The sequence below is a fragment of the Marmota flaviventris genome, chromosome 2 (genome assembly GCF_047511675.1).
Source record: "Marmota flaviventris isolate mMarFla1 chromosome 2, mMarFla1.hap1, whole genome shotgun sequence".
NCBI classification, from domain to species: Eukaryota; Metazoa; Chordata; class Mammalia; order Rodentia; family Sciuridae; genus Marmota; species Marmota flaviventris.
Genome location: NC_092499.1, coordinates 149,952,972 through 149,973,861, shown reverse-complemented (window position 1 = coordinate 149,973,861; position 20,890 = coordinate 149,952,972). Strand labels below are relative to the sequence as shown.

Here is a 20,890-nt window from a genome sequence, read left to right as displayed (position 1 = left end):
TGATACCAGAAGACCTTACTTTATGACCAAGCCACCTGATCCACTGTTTTTATACAGAATGTATCAAGAGTTTTTATGGCAAGTTTTTAGTTTTTAAATTCCAGGATTAAGATTTCTGGGGCCTCTTCCAATTTGAATAAGCTGCTTCTAGTCAAAATGGTGCAATAAACAATTAAGATGGCCCTGAAGGAATTAGACACTCTTGCATCCACTCATTTCCCGGCTACTCAGGAGGCCAAGGAAGGAGGATGTTTTGAGCCCAGAAGTTCGGGGCCAGCTTGGCAGCATAGTGAGATTCCATCTCAAAAAAAGAAAAAGGAAAAAAATAATAATAATAGAAAAGATGGCCTTGGAGAAAGACCACCAAGTGGTATATCTCTGCTATCCTTTTACCTGGGGAGTTTGAGTTCTCAGATTAGAAGCCAACAGCTTGGTGAACAGAGCTCTGGTGCTCAGTGGCATTAGGGCTCAAGCAGCTCACAGATTTGACTTGGGCCCTCTGAACTACCCAACCTTCTTTCCTTCTGGTTTCCAAGAGAGGAAACCCTCAGTGGAGGGCTCTAAAGAGCAGCAGCTACAGTGGCTCCTTCTAGCACCTATAATTTACTGGCAAAATCTATTAGAGCCAAGGAATGCATGGGTGAAGCAGGAACATCAAATCTGCTTTGGGCAGAAACACCACTAGAGAGTCAAAAAGAATGATTTAGGTGGAGGCACTAGAACACAAAGGAAGACTGCAGCCTTAAAAACACAGATGGTCTGACACTTCTGGAAAGTATCCCAAGTTTACTCAGTTCCTGCCCCTTTGTGTGCTCAACCAGTCAATCCCCCCAGCAGTTACTGAGGACGTACTAGGTGCAAGTTCCTGTTGATGCTTATTGTTGCCCCTCATATTAAGTACATGCTCAGCAGGTCCCTCCCAGCCACCTGGCTGCATGACTCTACGCACCGATTCTACAGGGCTGAAAATAGGCAGCTGGGCTAGAATAAGAATCTATTGGTAGTAAGTCAGTCCTTGCTGTTTATCTATCCTCACTTTATTATACTCTATTTTGAAAAATGCTTATACAGCATTTAAAATGTGTCAGGCACTGTTTTAGGTACATTATAAATATTAATTTATTTAATCTTCATAACAAGCCTGTAGCGTAGATATTATCATCACCTTTATTTTGAGATAAGGACACTGAGGCACAGAGAGGTTAGATAATCCTGCCTAAGGTCACAGCTAAGTGTAGAATTAGAATTGGAACTCAGCAGCCTATCTCTAGTCTATGCCTCTGCTGAGCAAAATATTTAACAAAAGGGGCTTAGACATTTAGTAAGTAAGTATCAGGCATTTTTGAGGGCAGCCATACTACTTTAACCAAGATTCTTCAGTGCAAAAGTTAAAAGGATATAACGACAAAAAGATGCAAGGTACCAGTGGCTGCAGCACCACATACACCACATCTTCATTCTTTGGCTACTTCTGTGTGCCTCAAAAGCTTTCTGCAAGGGAACATATGCCAGATAGCCCCATACCTCTCCAAGGCCAGGCTGAATGGTGCAGACCAACAGGGAGTCATCAGTGCTCATGGCCATTTAAATTTATCCTAATGACAAGTAAATAAAATTTAAAAATTAGTCCCCTTAGTGGCATTAGCTGTATAACAAGTGCTCAACAGTCACAGGGAGGCCAATGGGTACCATAATGGACAGCACCGAGAGAACATTTCTATTATTACAGAAAGTTCTCCTGGCTGCACTGAGTTAGACCTGTGATTTCTTTTTAAGCTTTAGTCTGAATATATTTAATCATAATAAGTTAATCTTCTTCCCCACTAGAAATACACAAAATTATATTTCATTTCTTAAAAGCAAATTTTTACTCTCAAGTTCAGTTTTAAGGGTTGGAGTGGATTGTTTACAAGCAAGTCAACTGAAATTTCTTACCCGTGTACCTAGGATGTTAATGTCTTTCTACAATCATGAGTGAAAGTTCAAAATCAGTGAGGCAAAAGGCATTCATTAGAAAGTACAGCAGGCAGCAAAATCAATTTTGTTTATAGACTTAACTTCATGTGTTGGATGTTAACCTTGGGGACGTGTAACTTGACTGGTCACAAGGAAGCTGGACAAGAGACGGAATCGAAGTCTACACAATCTAACAGTCCATCAGAAAACAACTCAGATGCATATGCTACTACATAAAGTAGATATTTCCAAATGCTTAAAAAAAATGCCATACATAAACAAGCCAGACTAATGGAAACTGTGTATCTCAGGGACAATAGTGCCTAATTTCCCATTGATAGTTTTTTCCTACAACAATTTCTAGTATCTTTAGCCTCCATTACGAGGGGACATAAATAAATAATACTGCCATTCCATTTCATGTGGGTTCACTTGAATAGAAAAGCCACAATTAAAACATGAATAACTTAACAATAAATCACAAATTCTAGAACACTCCCATAACTAAGGAATCTAAAATCCAAATTCTCCATTTTCCCAATCTGAAAACTACAGAATTCTAGAAAGACGATCCCTTTGGCTATAGGAACTGGCTTGTTCTAACACAGATCTTTATTTTGAAAATTCTCCTCCCTGTCCTTTCCTCCATTTCTTTTCCCATCCTTACTATCTACCCTGTTATTTTTATTAACACAACTGAACTCAGAACTTTAAAATTTTTTTTGGATGAATGAGGCATTGTTTAGCAAGCAGGGCTTATAGGAACGATTAATGTCTAGTTATTTAATGTTATAAAAACACCTTGAGCTTCTCAAGAGATGCAAATTGTTTTAAAAGATGCAATAATATAGTAATAATTATATTACATACTTGTGACTTCTTGTAAGAAATCCAAACACGGTCGACTACTTCCCGAAATACTTATTGAAACAGCCAGTGGGGTCTGACCTTCATAGTTCCTTGTGTTTGTGTCCGCTCCATAGTTATATAACATCCGTGCACACAGCACATCATCCCGAAGGGCAGACAAGTGTAAAGGAGTCTGTCCATCTTCTAAACGCCCCAAGTTTGTGTCTGCCCCTCTCTGAAGGAACATTCGGCAATAAGAGTGATTACTTTTGATCACAGCATATCGCAACAGGAATCCATTCTGAATGTCGATGTTGGCATTGTGGTCCAGGAGGATTTTTACACAGCTTGACCTCTCACGGATGATGGCGAGCTGAAGCGGTGTTGTACCTTTATCACTGAGTGGGTCAACCTCAGCCTTGAACTCCAGAAGGAGTCGGACAAATGAGTCCCTACCATAGTGAGCGGCCACATGGAGGGGAGTCCAACCATCATTGCTTTTTGCATTAATAATGTCACTCCTGTATTCCGATTCTAACATCAAGCGTGCAATCCGGGCCCGGCCATGCATGGCTGCGTAATGAAGAGCAGTGAAGCCTCCAATTAAGTCTTTAACCGTGGGATCAGCTAGAGTTAAAACCAAAATGAAAATGTTAGCAGAGTCTAAGACAAAACAATGTACTCTCCCATGGCACAGCACTCCAATTCTAGCCAATTCTCGTACAAAATGTGAAGGGATCAAACATTACAAAGAACATCAAGTACTTTCTCCCCTCAGTTTAACTGAAGTCTACTTTCCACGAAAAACAAATTTTAGTAGAAAGTTATCAAGCCTGAGCTAGTGGAAGGAAAAACACATACAAAATGTTTACACTGATAGATATCAAAAACAGAGTTCAGACCATCATATCCCCTCTTTGCTAATTTAACCAACTCCTTTGGCTACCTTACACCCCTATCTCTGCAGTCTCCATTTTCTCGTTTGTTCTGAATGTTTCATTTTCTCTTGCACTTCTTCTTGGTCCTAAAGAGAAGCATGTGCAGCAACATCTGCTGCTCTGAATTATGGATAATACTCTGGTCTGGCAGACTGTGTTGTTTTAGGGCATATTTGATAAAAAAAAAAATATAATATAAAAACAGTTTTTCTGTGGCCTGTAAAAATTCTAAAGCATGCAAGATGTTAAAGTGATCTTGATAGATCATGTTTCCATAAAATAAAATATGTCTCTGAATTCTTAGTTTTACATGGTCTTAGGAATTCATAAGAATTAAGTACATAGTACGTGAAAAATGGGGAGAAACTCAAGCACTATATAAATGCTATGTGCTAAAACTTTTTTAAAAACCTCTCCTTAATTGACTGATTTCTGGGGGGAAAAGGTACCAGAATTCATCTGCTATGTGACCTTTGAGTCACTTCTGTCACTTGCCCCAGTGTTTTCATTAAGGCAAAGGTCAGTTCTCTGTAGCTTGAATCCCTCTGGTATTCCTGCACAGTGGGCAGAGCAGGTTCAAGATCTGCTTCCTCTAACTCATACAGGCTACTTCCTGGAAGCCAGCAGTTCATTGTAGGATATAAACTGGCCAAACGTAATTACTAGGATTAAATGGGTTTCTTATAAAAGTCATCTTGAATTTTCAGTTTGTTGATAAAAATAATAAAAAAAAAACAATAGTGATTTTCACACACACATACACAAAATGCCTCTAAAGTTATGTGATTAAACATTCATAAGTTGTTTAGTAAAATGTAAGATTTAGTTCTAGAATATATTACAATGGATGGATTCTGTTAGAAAAATCTTAAGGCAGAAAATTATATGTTAAAATATGAATAATACTATGGAGAGTGACATTTTCCATTAAGAAGGATTTGCTAACAAAATCTATGAAAAATAATGCTTTTTAGGTAAACCATATCATTTGAATTTCTAAAAACACTTAATCTAAAGTGACAGTATACAATGGTAATGTCATTTTAATCAGTTTAGAGAAAATAAGTGTATCTCATCTATGTTGGTTTTACCTAAAAGAAAAACATACAGCATCTATTTACTCTCCCTTCAAACAGGCAGGCAAGAACATTTTAGCAAAGCATTTTGCTGCCATCTACTGGTTATAGTGTGAACATAAACTATTAAGTTTTATTTTGACAGATGATGCTTAGCAAATCTGTTTCACATAACTTTGCTCATCTTAAATAAACTTAAAAAGCAAAGACAGGTATGATATCCAAAAGATTCTCTCCCATTCAAATGTTGCAAGCAATCTTGCCAAAATGTCCTTTTCAATCTATACCTGGCCAGGCAACTGTTTCCTGACCTCTTCAACTGTGAGTAAAATCAAGAATACCTTCTTTCACTTCTCCCACCTTTCATCCACCAGGGGAGCCTTCAAAGGTGTCAGCCAATACCTTATTTGCATCCTATACTCATTCTAAATTAAAACTGTGTTACATGAAATTGCACTTGCATCTTTGATTTCCACTTCAGGTTTGTTTTTTGTACTGGGGATTGAACCCTCTGGGGTGCTTTACTACTAAGCTACATCCCCCAGTCCTTTTTGATTATTTATTTTGAGACAGGGTCTCCCTAAGTTGCCGAGGATCATGCTCAATTGCAGAAACTGGCCTTGAACTTGTGATCCTCCTACCTCAGCCTCCTGAGTTGCTAGGACTGCAGACATACCCCCAAGCCTGGTGAGGTCTTTTTTAGGCACTATTCACATGTTGGTGCTATGCTGGGCTAAGAAAAAAAAACCAGATAAACACATGCAACAAAGATCTGCTTAGTCTCATTAATAAAAAAACAAAAACAAAACAAAACAACAACAAAAAAAGCAATCAAATGAATTAATGGACTACACCCTAGGAATGCGTCACCGAAAGAAGCAATGGAGGTAACAATGAATAAAATTTGTACAGTTACTGTTCTCAAGACATTAACAACCAAATCAGAGATCATGAGGCAAATGAAGATGCAAACAAAATTTAATTTCTGGATTAGTATTTGCCAATGCAATAAGATAAGAAAAAGATATCCCATTTAATGGCAATAGAAACTACAGAACACCTAAACATATTCACTAGAAAATATGTAAGGCTCATGCAAAGTACACTACACTATTTCATCTACATTTGCTCAAACATCCCTTGATAAAAAAGAAGCCTTCCCTGAACACTTATATAAACTAGCAATCCCACCAAACCTATTCATCTGTTCCTTTAGCAAACATTTTTTTTTCTTCTCCAGATAGGACCTACTTTAAACAAGCTACAGCATAATCTCAATAAGCCCATTTAAATCTATTGAAAATTTTTAATATATATAAATAAAAACAAGGAAACATTCCTATGATGAATACAGTTTCTTCCTAAGAACTTTGAAGTAAAATTCACTCACTTTAAGTATAGAGATTGATGAGCTATGACAATTACATACAGTCACATAAACAGAAACACAGTTAAAATATAGAACATTTCCATCACCTCAGAAAGTTCTTTCATGTCTCAGTCAACTCCCTGCCCAAACTCTGGCAAACCATTGATGAGGAAAAAATGAAGTTTTGCCTTTCCTGAAATTTCACATAAAAGGAATCATATGTAAACTTTTGTTTGATTTATTTCACCTGGCATAATATCTTGAAATTTATCAACATTGTTGAATCAACAGTCCATTCCTTGTATTGCTGAATAGTATTTCTATAATATGGATATGCATTTTTTTATCCATTTGTAAGCAGGTGGACATGAGTTATTATCAATGTGAAGCTATTTGAATGATGCTACTGTGTACATTCATGGTAAGTATGTATGTGCATATGTTTTCATTTCTAGGCGAGAACTGCTGGGTCATATGTTCAATGCACATTAATATTATAAGAAATCACCAACTGTTAGTTTCTAAATGGCTATACAGTTTTGCACTTGCAACAGCAATATGTGAGAGCCCCAGTTCCATATCCTGGTATCATCAGTTTTACGTAGAGTTTTAAATCATGGCTTATTTTGCTTTAAATTTACATTTCCATGATAACTAGTGACACTGGGCCTCCTTATACACTTCCTTTTGTGACTTCTTTTTTCACATCATTTAGCCATCTTTATTGGGATGCCTTATTATTGTGTTATAAAAAATCTTTATATATTCTACACATATGATCTTTGTGAGATGTTTTGCAAATATTTTCTTCCAGTCTACCTTTTCTTTCTGGATGTTTTGTAAATATTTTCTTCCAGTCTACCTTTTCATTCTTTGTACTATGATTTGAAGAGTAAACATTTAAAATTTTTATTTAGTCCAATATTTGTGTGTCCTGTTTAAGAAAGCTTTGCCCAATATAATGTCACAAGATATTCTGTTTTCCGTGGAGTGAATCTAAACAAACTTTCTTATGCATGGATGTGGCATGGTGGGTCCCAGCATTGAGTGTATCCACAGGGCACTAATAATTTTTTTAAAAACTAAATGGATTGAAGAGGAATTGATGGAGTAGAGGAAGGGGAGTGAGGGCAGAGAGGGAGCAAGTGCTAGGGACTGAATTGGAGTGGGTCATGTTTCATGCTTTTGTGATGTCGTGGTATGTATCCTGGTATTGTATGTAACTAAAATGAATACATTTTAAGAAAAGATATTCTCTTTTCCTGTAGAAATTCTGAACTTCTAAATTTCTTATGTTTAGGTCAATGATCTACTACTTGTTAACTTTTTTTTTTTTTTTTTTTTTTGGTACTGGGGATTGAACTCAGGATCACTTGACCACTAAGCCACATTCCCAGCCCTATTTTCTATTTTATTTAGAGACAGGGTCTCACTGGTTGCTTAGGGCCTCCCAGTTGCTGAGGCTGGCTTTGAACTCTTGATCCTCCTGTCTCAGCCTCCAGAGCCTTTGGGATTACAGGAGTGCGCCACCATGCCTGACTAAGACTATACCTCTTCACAATGATTTCCCCTGGCACTGTCAACGAAAATCAATATACCATAAAAATGTAGGTCTATTTCTGAACTCCATTTTATTCTATGATCTAAAAGTCTTTCCATACACAAATACCAGACTGTTTTAACTACTGTAACTTTACAGTAAGTTTTGATAGCAGGTAAGTACTTCAATCTTCTTTCAAATAATTTGGCTAATATATTTTAGAATCAACTTACCAATTTCTTCCAATAAGCCTGCTGAAATTTTGATTGGAAGGAACTCCAATGAATGTAAAAGTGGCAATATCCTCAAAATGATATAAACAACATGTTTTTCCCAAACCATACAAATGGAATAGTTCTCCATTTATGTAAGTCTTCTTTACTTTCCCTCAGGAATATTTCAGTGCATGGGTTATATATTTTAAAATTTATCCTACAAATTTAAATTTTTCTTGCTATATATACTCATTCTTTAAATGTTAATTGCTCAGAGAGAAAAGTTAAACTGAATTTTATATTGGCCTATAGCTAAATTCATTTCTTAGTTCTAGTACATTTTTGTAGATTTCTCACAATTTTCTGCATGCAAATTATGTTCTCTGTAAATAGACTATTAAACTTTTTCCTTTTCAATTTATTGTTCTTTTATTCCAATGGCTAGAACCCACAATAGAATATTGAATAAAAATGGTAAAAGCATATACCCTTGCCTTATTTCTGATCTTAGAGTAAAAATATTCAATAGTTCATCCCTGAGTAGAACACAAACTGTAAGTTTTCACAGACATAATTATGTTAAGTTGCCTTCTTTTGTCTGCTTAAGTCTTTATCAGGAATGAGAATTTTAATACTATCACACACATTTTCTGCATCTATTAACATGCTCATTTTTAAAAATCTTTTATTCTCTTAACATAGTAAATTAGTCACCCTATTGACTTCCACACATTAAACAAACCTTGAATTCCTGACATAAGTACTACTTATTAAATGTATCGATAAATTTGCCACTATTTTGTCAGTGATTTTAAAAAGTGTTTGTTTAATCCCCAATACTATCAAAAAAGAGACAGAGACAGAGACAGAAAAGGAGGAGGGGGGGGAGAGGGAGGGGGAGGAAGAGGGGAAGGGGGAGGAAGGGGGAGGGGAAGGAAAGAAAATCTTAAAAAAAAAAAAAAAAAAGTAGAGGCCAATAAAAATCATGGCACCTCTTTTTAAATTTTGAAACCAGGACCTTACAATGCTGGACAAGTGCTCTACCACTGAGCTACATCCCCAGCTCAAGGATTTTTCTATCTGTACTCATTAAGGATATAGTTTTCTTTTCTTTATTGTCTTTGACAATGCAAGTCTACACATGAAGTTAGGAAGTGTTTTCTCTTCTGCTTTCTCAAAAGGTCTATATATGATTATTTGTTCCTTTAATAGTAAAACAACACAACAGAGACAGTAGCTGGGCCTAATGTTTTCTTTGAGAAAGTTTTAACTATGAACTAAATTTCTTAAATTGACGTACAGCTATTAAATCATTTTATTTTTTATTTGGGTCAGTTTTAACAATTTAGGTCCTTCAAAGAACTTTTCCATTTCTTCTAAATGGCAAAAAGATGCTGATCATATTCCTTACCTTTTTGATATCTATAGGATCTGTAGTAACATCTCTTTCTCCATTCTTGAAATCAGTTATGTTTTTTTCTCTTGCTTTCTTTGGTCTAGCTAAAGAGTTACCAATTTTATTGATCTTTTCAAAGAACCAATTTTTGTTTTTTAGTTCCCATCAATTTCCTCTAGTATTTGCTCAGTTTCAATTATGCTGATTTCTGTTTTTGTATTCATTATTTTAGTCCTATTTTAACTTGGGCTTTAATTTTAATAGTCTATCAAAACTACTTTAATATACTCACCTTTTCTTTCCTCTTTTCTATGCGCTTAATGTCATACATATTATATTTTCATTTAAGTCCAATAGTTTAACAAAATTGTTTTACGATATTGTTCTTTCAGAAATGAAATGAGCAAAAAGCATATTTATACTATTTGTGATAGAACTATTCAAAGGTAAAAAACAGTATTCCCTAATAATGACTATTTAATGTAATAACAGACTTTCAGCTTTTCTCCTCCTACTTTAAAAAAAATTGATATTCAATCATAATCACATTCTAATTACTTAACCCTTTCCCTGTGTGTGGGCTCTAAGAATGCCTCTGTTTTTAAAATTATATGTAATAGGGGTAGCATTTTTATAGAGAAAATATCTCTTGCTTTTAAGACTATGTACTTGGGATAAATTAAGAAAATTTAGTTATTAATTTAATTGAATTTAAATTATTAGAACATATGTACATTTATTGGGCAAAAGCATCTACCAGTTTTAAGGTTATAAACATATTATCAAGTTGCTTTTCAAAAGTCGTCTCACAATTTCCCATCATGTTTTGGCATTATCATTTGGGCAAAATGTTTCATTTCTGAAAATCTAAAAAAAGTTCTTATAACTTCTGTGGAAGTCTTTGGTTACTCCCTCATCTCACTTATTTTCATGTATTCCACACCAGTAGAGTTTTACTTAGTTTATTTTACTTGGTACCAGGGGTTAAACCCAGAGGTGCTTTACCAGTGAGCCACATCCCCAGCTCCCCCAGCTTTTCTTTTTTTTTTTTCTATTTTGAGACAGGGTCTCGCTAAGTTGCTGAGGTGACTCTGAACTCGTGATCCTTCTGTCTCAGCATCCCCAACTACTGGGATTTCAGGTGTGCACCACTGTGCATGGCTTACTTACTTTGTTGAGAGGGGACCTAAGATGTTTTTCTCAGGTTCCTCTGAGGATTTGCTCTATACACTTAACTTCTAAAGTTTTAGTCTAATGCCCTCCAGGCCAATTTGCAAAAGCACTCAATCTAAAGATGAATAAGTACACTAAGTTATGGTCTTTTCATTTCCTCTTTTGAAATGTTCAACACTGTCTTCGAATTTTTAGAAAGATTCAAAATTGGAAATTGAAGATAATAACAATGGATTTTTAATAATTCCTACCTTTGTAATATACTCTTCTCTTACAGTTCCAATAGGACACTAGATCATTAGCACAGAAAGACTGCCACGATCTGTACAGAGGTATTACTTTATGCATTCTATTTGTATTGAAAATTTATAAAACCCTAGTTTTTATCATTTTGAAACAAGATGTTTAAAAGTAAGGCAATAAAGTACCACTTACTTGTGCAGGCCAAAGTTTTTTTTTTTTTTTTTGACTTGTGCTAACACAGGAGCCCCTAGTCACCTGTGCTTATGGAGCAGTTAAAAACATGGCCAATAAGATTAAGGAGCTGAATTCATTTAACTGAAATTTAAATAGTTTCCCTGCAATGGATAACACAGGTTTAGAATGAACTAAAGAGTCTCATTTTCCCCCTTTTGGAATATTGATATTATTAGTTATCTAGCTCAAACCTGCTTTTTTTTTTAAACAAAACTGGATTTCTCCCATAGTAGAAATATAGCTGCTCCTCAGCAAGACTACTCCGATGGTCCTACCACTCATACTCACTCTCAGGCATGGGAAGCCTCTAAGCTCTGAGCTTTGCTAGCTCTGTGCAATCACTCATGAGTGGTTTTACTATGTAGGTGTATAGACTTAAAATTGGTAAAATCTGATCTTTTAATATATTTCAAAAAAATGTGTAGTTTTACAAGTGGCTTATATTAAATATCTATCTCCTGCTTCTTAAATTGCATCTACCTTACTTTCTCCTGCTTGTTTGCGAATCTTTAACATTTCAATAAATAGCAACACTTTCTTCCAGAGTCTCAAACCAAAAACCTTCATTCATTTGTGATTTCTTTCACTCCCACCTCATATCCCACTTCCTTAGGCCTTAGTCTTGGACCCTTCAATACAGTTACAAACTATAATCAGAGAATTTCTAGAACACAAATCTGCCTTTCCCATTCCTCTCCATTAAGTATTTTGATAGACCAGAATGTCCCTAGAATAAATTATTGAATATGCTCCAAAAATAATCAACTTTTTTCAGTTCCTAGTATCAAACATGTTCCTTCTCTTTTCAACCTTCTCCCTCACTGTCCCTTGTGTTTGGATTAATTCCGTACCCCATTCTTTCAGCACCCACACTCCTGTCTGACACGCCTTTCAAGATCTTTGTTCAAACTCTGCTTTCTCTAGAAATCCTTCCTTGCCACCCCAACCACAATCCTAGCAGACAGAGGATCTTAACTCACTTTGTTGAAAATACCACATTTTCTTCCAAGCAGTAGTCATGGTTAGAAAAATGGTTTGATTCTCAGATCCAATATTAATGATGTGAATGATCTTAGGCAAATTATCTACTCTTCTGTGGCTACTTTTTCATTGTGAAAATCAATAACACTACCTTCACAGTTGTGAAGACTTTGGCATATATTAAATGCTCAGTAAATATTGGCTATAAATCTTTCCACTTGTTAAAATGCTAGAAGGCTAGCACCATGTTTATTTCTGTGTCTTGTTGCCTAATACAGGGCCAGGCAGATATTAAGTGCTCAATAAATATTTTCTGAATAAATATATGACTAAATTATTTAGAGGGGACCAAATAGCCAAATCATTTATCTATGAGTTCTCTCTCTCTCTCTCTCTCTCTCTCTCACACACACACACACCAGAAGAAAGTGGAATAAAGAAAAGGAGAGCAAAATGTTCAACTCTTGTTATACATTTTTTTCCACTTATTTCCCCCTGTTGGTGATTTTGAAAAGTGGTCTGATAAATTCAGGTAGCGTTCTAATTTCCATCACAAGGCTAGCCCATTTTCAAGCAATAGTTTTTGAGAAAAGATCAGTCGTATCTGTCAGACTAGTAAACTATTGTTAGTTACTTAACTGGTGCTAGTTTTATCTCTTAAGAGAAAAAAAAAAAAGGTGTAGGTTCTACCCTCATGAAACTTCAGACTAACTGGCAACAGAGATATTGAATAGTAAACTAATTTATCATGCTTACTGATAGGCGCTATAATAAGAAGGTGTAGAGGAAAATATCATGCACTAAAGGGATAATATCATACTGGAACAGCATTTTATCATACAACTAGGACATAAATAATGATCTCAGCTGACCTAAGAGAGTGGCAGCTGAGATTTGAGGGAGAAGTAAGCACAAGCAAGGGAAAGGGGGCCAGGGTGAGGTAAGCACAAGAATGACCTATCCAGGAAAAAGCCCAAGCTCAGCAAAGGCACAAAGCTACAGCAGGAAAAGTAAGTGGAGTCAGATACTGTAAGCAGATCACAGGTAGGACTTAGAACAGCAACTGCAAGGAATTGGGAAACCACTGATGGATTTTGAAAAGGAAATATTTTAATTTCCACTTCTGACAGATAACATTATTTGGAGTTAAGCTGAGTTGAGGAAAGGGCAAGATGATGTGGGTATGAAGGAGACCAATCCAATAGTACTGGTGAGGAAAGAGGCTTCCCTGCCTAAGAGTAGGGCTGTGTCTCCTGTGAAAAGAGGTGAAATCATTGACAGATATTTATAAGGCAGAATCAATTAAGATTTAATAACCGATCACATCAGAAGTGAGGAAAAAGGTGTTCATAATGGTTTCTAGATTTCTGGCATAGTGGTGCCATAAACTGGGAAAGAACACAGTGAGGACAGTGGGTTGTGTTGTGCTGTGATATTGACAGGTCATGAAAGGGGATAACTAGGACTATGCTAGTAAGTACAGAACACACTTAAGCATTACATGTGGTCACAGGGAGCAGATAAGAGGAGTTTCCTCTCCCCAAAATGGATTTGTCTGGACTGGTTCATAATGTGGTAGGAAAAATGTTCTCTGAAGATCTTATTAGGATAAAAGGAGCTGGTAAGAGATGCTATATAACAAATGAAGGGCTTCTCCGAAATATTTTGTTGCTTGTTTTTTATTAAAATGTGTTATAGAGCACATAACAGAATAAATGGAATGACATGTAACGTTCTTTCAAACCCCGGTTAGAAAACTTTATCTGATCCAACAGTGCATCATCATGAGGAAAGAGGGAAAAATTGAGGCTTATCTTTGGGGGAAAGAGGTGAAAATTGTACATGCACAAAAACCAATTCTGGACCAACCTAAATGCCACAAACCTTTTTAGAAGAAAATACGGGTAAATAATGATCCCATGATATGATGTATTTCCTAAACAAGACATAAAAGGCACAAACCATAAGACAAAAGAAAAACTAAACTCACATACATTAAAATGTAGACTTCTGCCCAACAACAAAAACATCAAAAATGTGGAAAAACTGGGCTGGTGATGTCAGTGGCACAGCACTTGCCTACCATGCACAAGAACCTGTGTTTAATCCCCAATACCACAAAACAAATGATTAGTAAAAATCAAAATGAATGTGAAAGAAATACTACAAATTCAGAGAAGATTGTTGCGATATATAACTAACAAAGGGGAATATATAAGCAATTCCTAGAAGTCAATAAGAAAAAAACACCCTATGTCTTATAATTTTTCATTAGTCATAGTTGATTTCGCAAAAAAAGAAAAAAAAAAAAAAAAAGAGGCAAGCATGTCGCACAGGGGAAGAGCAAACCATCTGCTGATACGCTAATGGCAGAGGCAGAAGAATGGGCACTTTCCCACAGGTCGGGAAGGACGTAAGCAATTACAACCTCTTCGGAGGACAAGTTGTCAATATCCATTAAAAAATTTGACTTGGGAAGTGCACTTCTAGGAATTATTGAAGAGAGAAGCTTACATATGTAGAAAGATCAGTCCAGGACATTCTCTGTAATACTACTTCTATCAGGAAAATGAAAACAATTTAAAGTATCCAACAACAGGAGTTAAGTGGAAATAAATTACATAAATAAATTAGAGATAGAATGATATTCTGACAAATAACTATCACTAAGCTGTTAGGTGACAAAAATCAAGATACAGAACAGAATATAAAGAAAGGGCAGCAGGCTAGAAGGTAGAGGATGGAAAAATAATCATGCCTATATGCACAGACTATATATGCAGGTTTTTTTAAAAAAATGATGAAAGTTATGGTCTCTGGGGGAAAGACTGAGACTGGGACTGGGACTAGTGAGTATCCACTTCCTCCTCTCTGACCAGTCTGCAGTGCCTTAAATTTTGTTTTTAACAAGGTATGTACATATTACCTTCTCAAAAGACAATATCTCCTAAGAAAATTTCATCCTTTCTCAAAAATAAAAAACTGAATAAATGATAATAAAACCATACTGAAACATCAACATGTATTTATTGACAGCTATTTATGAGGCAGAATCAACAAGACTTAGTAAAAAGGTGTCCATGATGGTTTCTAGATCTGGTACAGCAGTCCAGTTATATTCATAACATATCATCTATGGCTGCTTTCACATTATGCATTACTATAGAACTCATATGAGGTTTCTCTTTGGAGTAATGACAAATTAAATGTGGTATTGGATGCTCAAGTCACTGAATCGTACACTTTTACATGAGTGAACTGTATAGTATGTGAATTGTATCTACTTATTATTTGTGGTACTAAGGGATCAAACCCAGGGGATCACATATGCTAGGCATACACCAATTCCTTTGAATCATGTAAATAAAGCTGTAAACACACACACACACACACACACACACACACACACACACACACACACACACAGTTTATAGAGAAAATAGGGATTAGAAACTGTGGCCTACAAATAAAATGTGGCCCATCACTGGTTTTCTTCTTCTCCCCCAACTGGTTTTGTTTTGTTCTGAGACAAGGTCTCATTATATAGCCCAAGCTGGCCTTGAACTTGCAATCCTCATGCACCAGTCTCCTCAGTAGCTGAGATTACAGGAAAGTGCCTCTGCAGCCGGCCCACCATTGATTCTTTTTTTTTTTTGGTACCAGGTATTGAGCTCAGGGGCACTCCACCACTGAGCCACATCCCCAGCCCTTTTTGTATTTTATTTAGAGACAGGGTCTCATTGAATTGCTTAGGGCCTTGCAGTTGCTGGCTTTTAACTTATGATCCTCCTTTCTCAGGCCCTTGAGCCACTGGGATTACAGGCGTGCCCCACCATGCCAGCAAAACGTTTTTTTTTTTTGTCATTGTTTTTGTGTGGGTGGTGCTGGGGATTGAACCCAGGGCTTTGTGCACGCAAAGCAAGCACTCTACCAACTGAGCTACCAACATAGCCCTGATTTTTTTTTTTTTTAAATATTTTTTACATGGTACATGGACATAATACCTTTATTCTATTTATTTATATGTGGTGTTGAGGATGGAACCCAGTGCCTCACAAGTGCTAGGCAAGCTCGCTACACTGAGCTACAACCCTAGTCCCCCTACCACTGATTTTTATAAATAAGGATTTAATGGAAAAGTCACACCTATTATATATGATATATAGCTGTTTTCTCATTACAAAACAAACCTCTGATATCAGAAATATCTTTAAGTCATACAATTGAGTATAAAGCAACTGCTGTACAACAGTAAGTAAGCATATTGCTTATGATCAAAACCCACACACAATACAACACAGTATAATTTTTATGAGTACATGCAATGGCATTAGGACATGATCTGGAAGGATAAACACAAAACGAAACTTATGCCTACAGTTACTTACAGGCAGTGGAAGGCAGACAAGGATAGGGGCTGGCCAAAGGGGACTTGGGCTTTATTTGTAATTTATTTGAAAATGTGTTTTATTTGTGCTAAGGAGACAGTATCCATGTATTACCTGAATATTTGGACTTTTTCTTCTTAATTTTATTTTTTTAGCGAGGCTGATGAAAGCAGAAAGTAACAAGACTAGGAAGAATAAAGAATGTGAGCTCTGATCTTCATCTTAATTTTACTATCTACTGCCAGAATTTTAAGTGTTCTTGATCCTACACCCACCTTTTTGTTTTTTCAATCTTTTTCCTGGCATTCCGCTTATGTTTCACCTTCATTAACTTCAGAACTGAGGTTTTCAAGTTGTATGGTGAAATGACGTGGAAGACAACTAGAAAGCAGGCACAGGCCAATGAATTTCTAGGTCTTGTAGACAATAGACTTATTTCAGGCATATAATTCCCATTTTAGGGCCCCTGGGATGTATGACTACTCCCAATCTCAGGTTTAGCTTTATCTTACTCCATGCTCATAGCCTTTGTATTCATATATTCATGTTCTTCACATAATCCTCATGAGAGCTATGGGACTTCTGACATTTTTATGCACTTCAGAATGCAAGGAAGTTTGGCTAGCCTTGTAACAAAGTGCAAACTAAGAATGAAACTATGTTGTTAATGAACAATCCAGGCCATAGAATGGCACAAGTGTAACCTGAGTTCCGACCAAGCTGTTTTATACCATAATTTATAGAGTTAATGAAGGTATAAATAATAAAAAAAAAAATCCATTTCTAGGAAAATCAAGCAGCTTAAGTTCAACTGGAAGAAAAAGTAAATTGATTTGGGACAGTTTTTAGTTTAAAAATCCTATGGAGATGCACAGTTTTTTGAAGCAAAAACATCAAATGACAAATGTAGTTTCCAACTACATATATTTATACAGAATTAGACCTCAGAAAAACCAGTCTTCTTGTAGGATACCTAGAAACTATGTATGATTCTGGAAAAGGCAAGTGCTCTACAGCAATAATAATAAAAGTAAGCATTCAAAATAAAAAGAAAGGCAAATTCTAAGACCATTAGAGCCAAGATGTTTAAAAGAAGTCCGAACTAAGGTTTCTCTGCTTAAGCAATTATCAACAGGGAAAACTTGTGCAATTCTCAGTACCTCAACCACTTCTGCTTCTGGAAACAAAAGTTAACTACACAGCTCAAGAAGTACAGCTTAGTTGAAATACCTTGAGAAAACTTGGTTGTACATGGAAATTATACATGCAAGGAGGGGAAGTCAAACTCATCTTTTAAACAATCTGGTTTTAAACAAAACTCAGTATTTTGTTCACAAATTTTTCACAAAGAATAGGGAACAAGATGTTGAGTATTAATGAAAGAGAAGCATTAAAAATTACACACACGTGTGTGTGCCGGCACACATGCACTTTTAACTTGATTTCAAGTTTCTCCATGGGGAAAAAGGTTTGCTTGTGATAAACTCACCTCCGTGTTCTAGAAATACTCGAACACATCTTTCCTTTCCTCTTGCTGCAGAGAAATGAAGCAGGGTCCAGCCATTAGCATCTCGGCCATTTGGAGAATAGCCTTGTTCTAACATCTTCCGCACTGTGTGAACATCCCCAGCGGCCACTGCAGCCTGAATCTGCAATTCTTCCTGAAGTTCAGGGTTCCTTCGACAATGGTGGTGTAACATCCTAGCGAGTCCACTTTTTACAAAGGATTCATTAGGTCACAGGGATCAGCCTTTCAGGAAGGTAGAATTTATGAAATTTAGAATAGAATATGTGGCTCCTAATATTGCATCCACAAAATATCACAGAATTATCTCCATTTGCTAAATCAGTAAACCTAAGTAACAACAGTTCATATTCCTAGTTAACATTAAGACAAAAAGTTTCAGGAATTTCACTAAGATTACAAATGATTTTGCCAGGTATTGAACTCCTGGAACAAAACATTTCTTCTTTAGCCTTTTGAAAATTCAAAACAAGCAACATATGGGCACAAGAGCTTTATTACAGATAAAATGGGAGGTGACACCAGGCAGCTAAAAAAAAGTGGGAACCACCTGTTTTAGGAGTTCTGATTTATGTGGTGCACCACGGAAGAGATTTAAGTTGCAAACATTTAAGGATTCTATCTTAGATCAGAGTTAGTAAATATGGAGTATCAAATGGACAATCCATTTTCTTTAAAGACTAAAGACAATTTTGAGAAGTCAAAAAAAAAAAAAAAAAAGAAAAATCTTTAGGCTGGTTCTTTAAAGTAAATCAATATCTTATTTTTAGCATATGGTGAAAGGTTGGGGGAAGGAAAAGTAGACTGGATTAAGTAAATTAGAGTAAAATATTTTTATTATATTTACCTTCCTTTTGTCTATTTCAATTTCTTTCTATCAGTGTTTCCCAGTTTATGGTATTTGATGTACGATCTACTCCTTTCCTTTTCTGCCACATCCTTTTTGGCACTTTTCTAATTTGTTTTTCAGAAGTTTAACTTTATAAATATTCAAAGCAGAAAAATTATGATATGTTTTTAAACTCTAAGAATCTGAAAAACCTGTGAAGTACCTGTTAAAATAAAATTATTTTAAAGGAAAAGTAATACCTAGAATTTCCATAAGCTCTAGTAGGTCGCAAAAGAGAGATGTACTCAAACCAAATATAAAATGAGATCCTCATACAAACAGGAACAATCCAAATTGAAATGATGAAAGGTCACATCTCATATGTGTGAGTACAAAAAAGTTTTTAAGATTTTAGGTATGCGTAGAAACCTAAACTCTAATAAGCTTCTAGGAAGATATTCCAATTGAGCTCATTTGAAAGAATAGATCACCCTCATCTCTTAAGTAGTAATTTCCATTTCTAACAATAAAAATTAAAAATTATGTGATAAGGCCATTTAAAGACATTTTGTTCTCATATGTAGGTTAGACATTTTGAGATAATCTTGTGACCAATAATAATTTAACTTGCAAAATTTCTCCTTATAGATTATATAGTTTAAACTAAGCCTACGTTAGGTCAAACCATCATAGCTTAAGAGTACAAATACCTGATGTGATTTTATACATGGAACATTATGTTATTACATATTCATAAGTACTACTGTGATGTAATTTAAAAATATCAAGCTACTGCTACAAATAGCTATTTTCTCAGAGACAATAGAGAGTTCTTAACAATTTGTTATCTTAAAAAACAAAATTTTCCTCTCTGTCTTCACTTAGTTACTTCATTGATATTAAATCTGATCTTAGAAACCTTAAGGAATTAGAATTTTTGCTAATTCTCAGTGTTATAAGAGAAAATGTGGAAGATCATCAGAAAGAATTAATAGAAACTGTAACTATATGCTCAAAGCAATCATCTTTAACAGAATGTTTTAAATGGGATGATTTTCTTGGAACTTAAAGAAGGTCTGCTGTACAAGAAAAAGTCTGAAACAGTATCAAAACAAACCTGGATTTCCTTTTAGCAAGTGTTGTATGTAGTACACTACTGTTATGCCAAATTAAAAAAAAAAAGTTGAAACAATATCAAAAATAAACTGGCATTTTCTTTCAACAAGTGGTATATGTAGTAAACATTAATTGATTTATTTATTTGGTTTTTTGTTTGTTTATTGTGAGGGGTGGTAATGAGGATTGAACTCAGGGGCACTCAACCACTGAGCCACACCCCAGCCCTAATTTATATTTTAGAGACAGGATCTCACTGAGTTGCTTAGCGCCTCACTGATGCTGAGGCTGGCTTTGAACTGCGATCCTCTTGCCTCAATCTCCTGAGCTGCTGGGATTACAGGCATGTGCCACCATGCCTGGCTGATTTATTTTTTTAATTCATAATTCGTACATTTCTTTATTTAATTAATTTATTTGTTTTTGGTGTTTGGAATTGAACCCAGGATGTGCTCTACCATTGAGTTAAACTCCCAGCCCCCATATGTTAGCTGATTTCAAGAAAAGTAAAAGCTAAATGGGTATCTCCTGATGTAGTATAGCTGACTGATAATCCTGATGTACCTTACCTTACAGAAGAGTGTCCCTTCTCCTGGTGTATGGATTGCCTAATAACCATTGTGCACATACAGCATTGTGGGGAGGGGTTCAGAGGGTGTCCAGGTTGCAGAGCAAAAGAGCCTTCTTAACCTAAAAATAAATAACAATCACAGGGAAATTCCTTAAAATAATAAAGAAATCATAGCTACTTGCACAGACTACTTTTTGGTGAGCTTAAATATCCGTACTTTACCATAAATCTATACAGAGAGAAAGAACTCAGAAAAACTCTTAGAAAAAATGATCTTGTCACTTACAATATTCCTGAAGGTAGTATCAAACGTGATTTACTTCCAGACGCCCACAACCCCCATGTATTTTTTTTTTGAAAAAGAGTAGAGAAATCATATATTTGGATTCTGGATGCAAGCACAGATTCTTCTTTTTCCTCTACTGAGAATGTATCTTCAGACATTTCATTTGAATTATTTTAACTGACACCATGAGTTACCTGCTGTGCTT

The 20,890-nt window shown here is 35.7% G+C and overlaps 1 protein-coding gene across 5 annotated transcripts in view; it reads right to left on the bottom strand.

Moving 5' to 3' along the window:
* The window catches only part of Asb7 (ankyrin repeat and SOCS box containing 7), a 37,339-nt gene that overhangs the window by 9,898 nt on the left and 6,551 nt on the right, over positions 1 to 20,890 (bottom strand). For 4 of the 5 annotated variants that reach the window (XR_011706725.1, XR_011706726.1, XR_011706724.1 and 1 more), the window contains exons 3-5: positions 20,398 to 20,518; positions 17,848 to 18,108; positions 2,827 to 3,432 (exon numbers count right to left, since the gene is read on the bottom strand). Coding sequence is in view for 1 of the 5 variants with exons in the window: in XM_027920716.2 (XP_027776517.1) it covers positions 2,827 to 3,432; positions 17,848 to 18,058 (817 nt within the window). In the remaining 4 variants the exon portion in view is untranslated. Of the gene's footprint in view, positions 1 to 1,524; positions 1,596 to 2,826; positions 3,433 to 17,847; positions 18,109 to 20,397; positions 20,519 to 20,890 lie in introns of all 5 variants that reach the window. The other variant, XR_011706727.1, reaches the window with a different exon arrangement.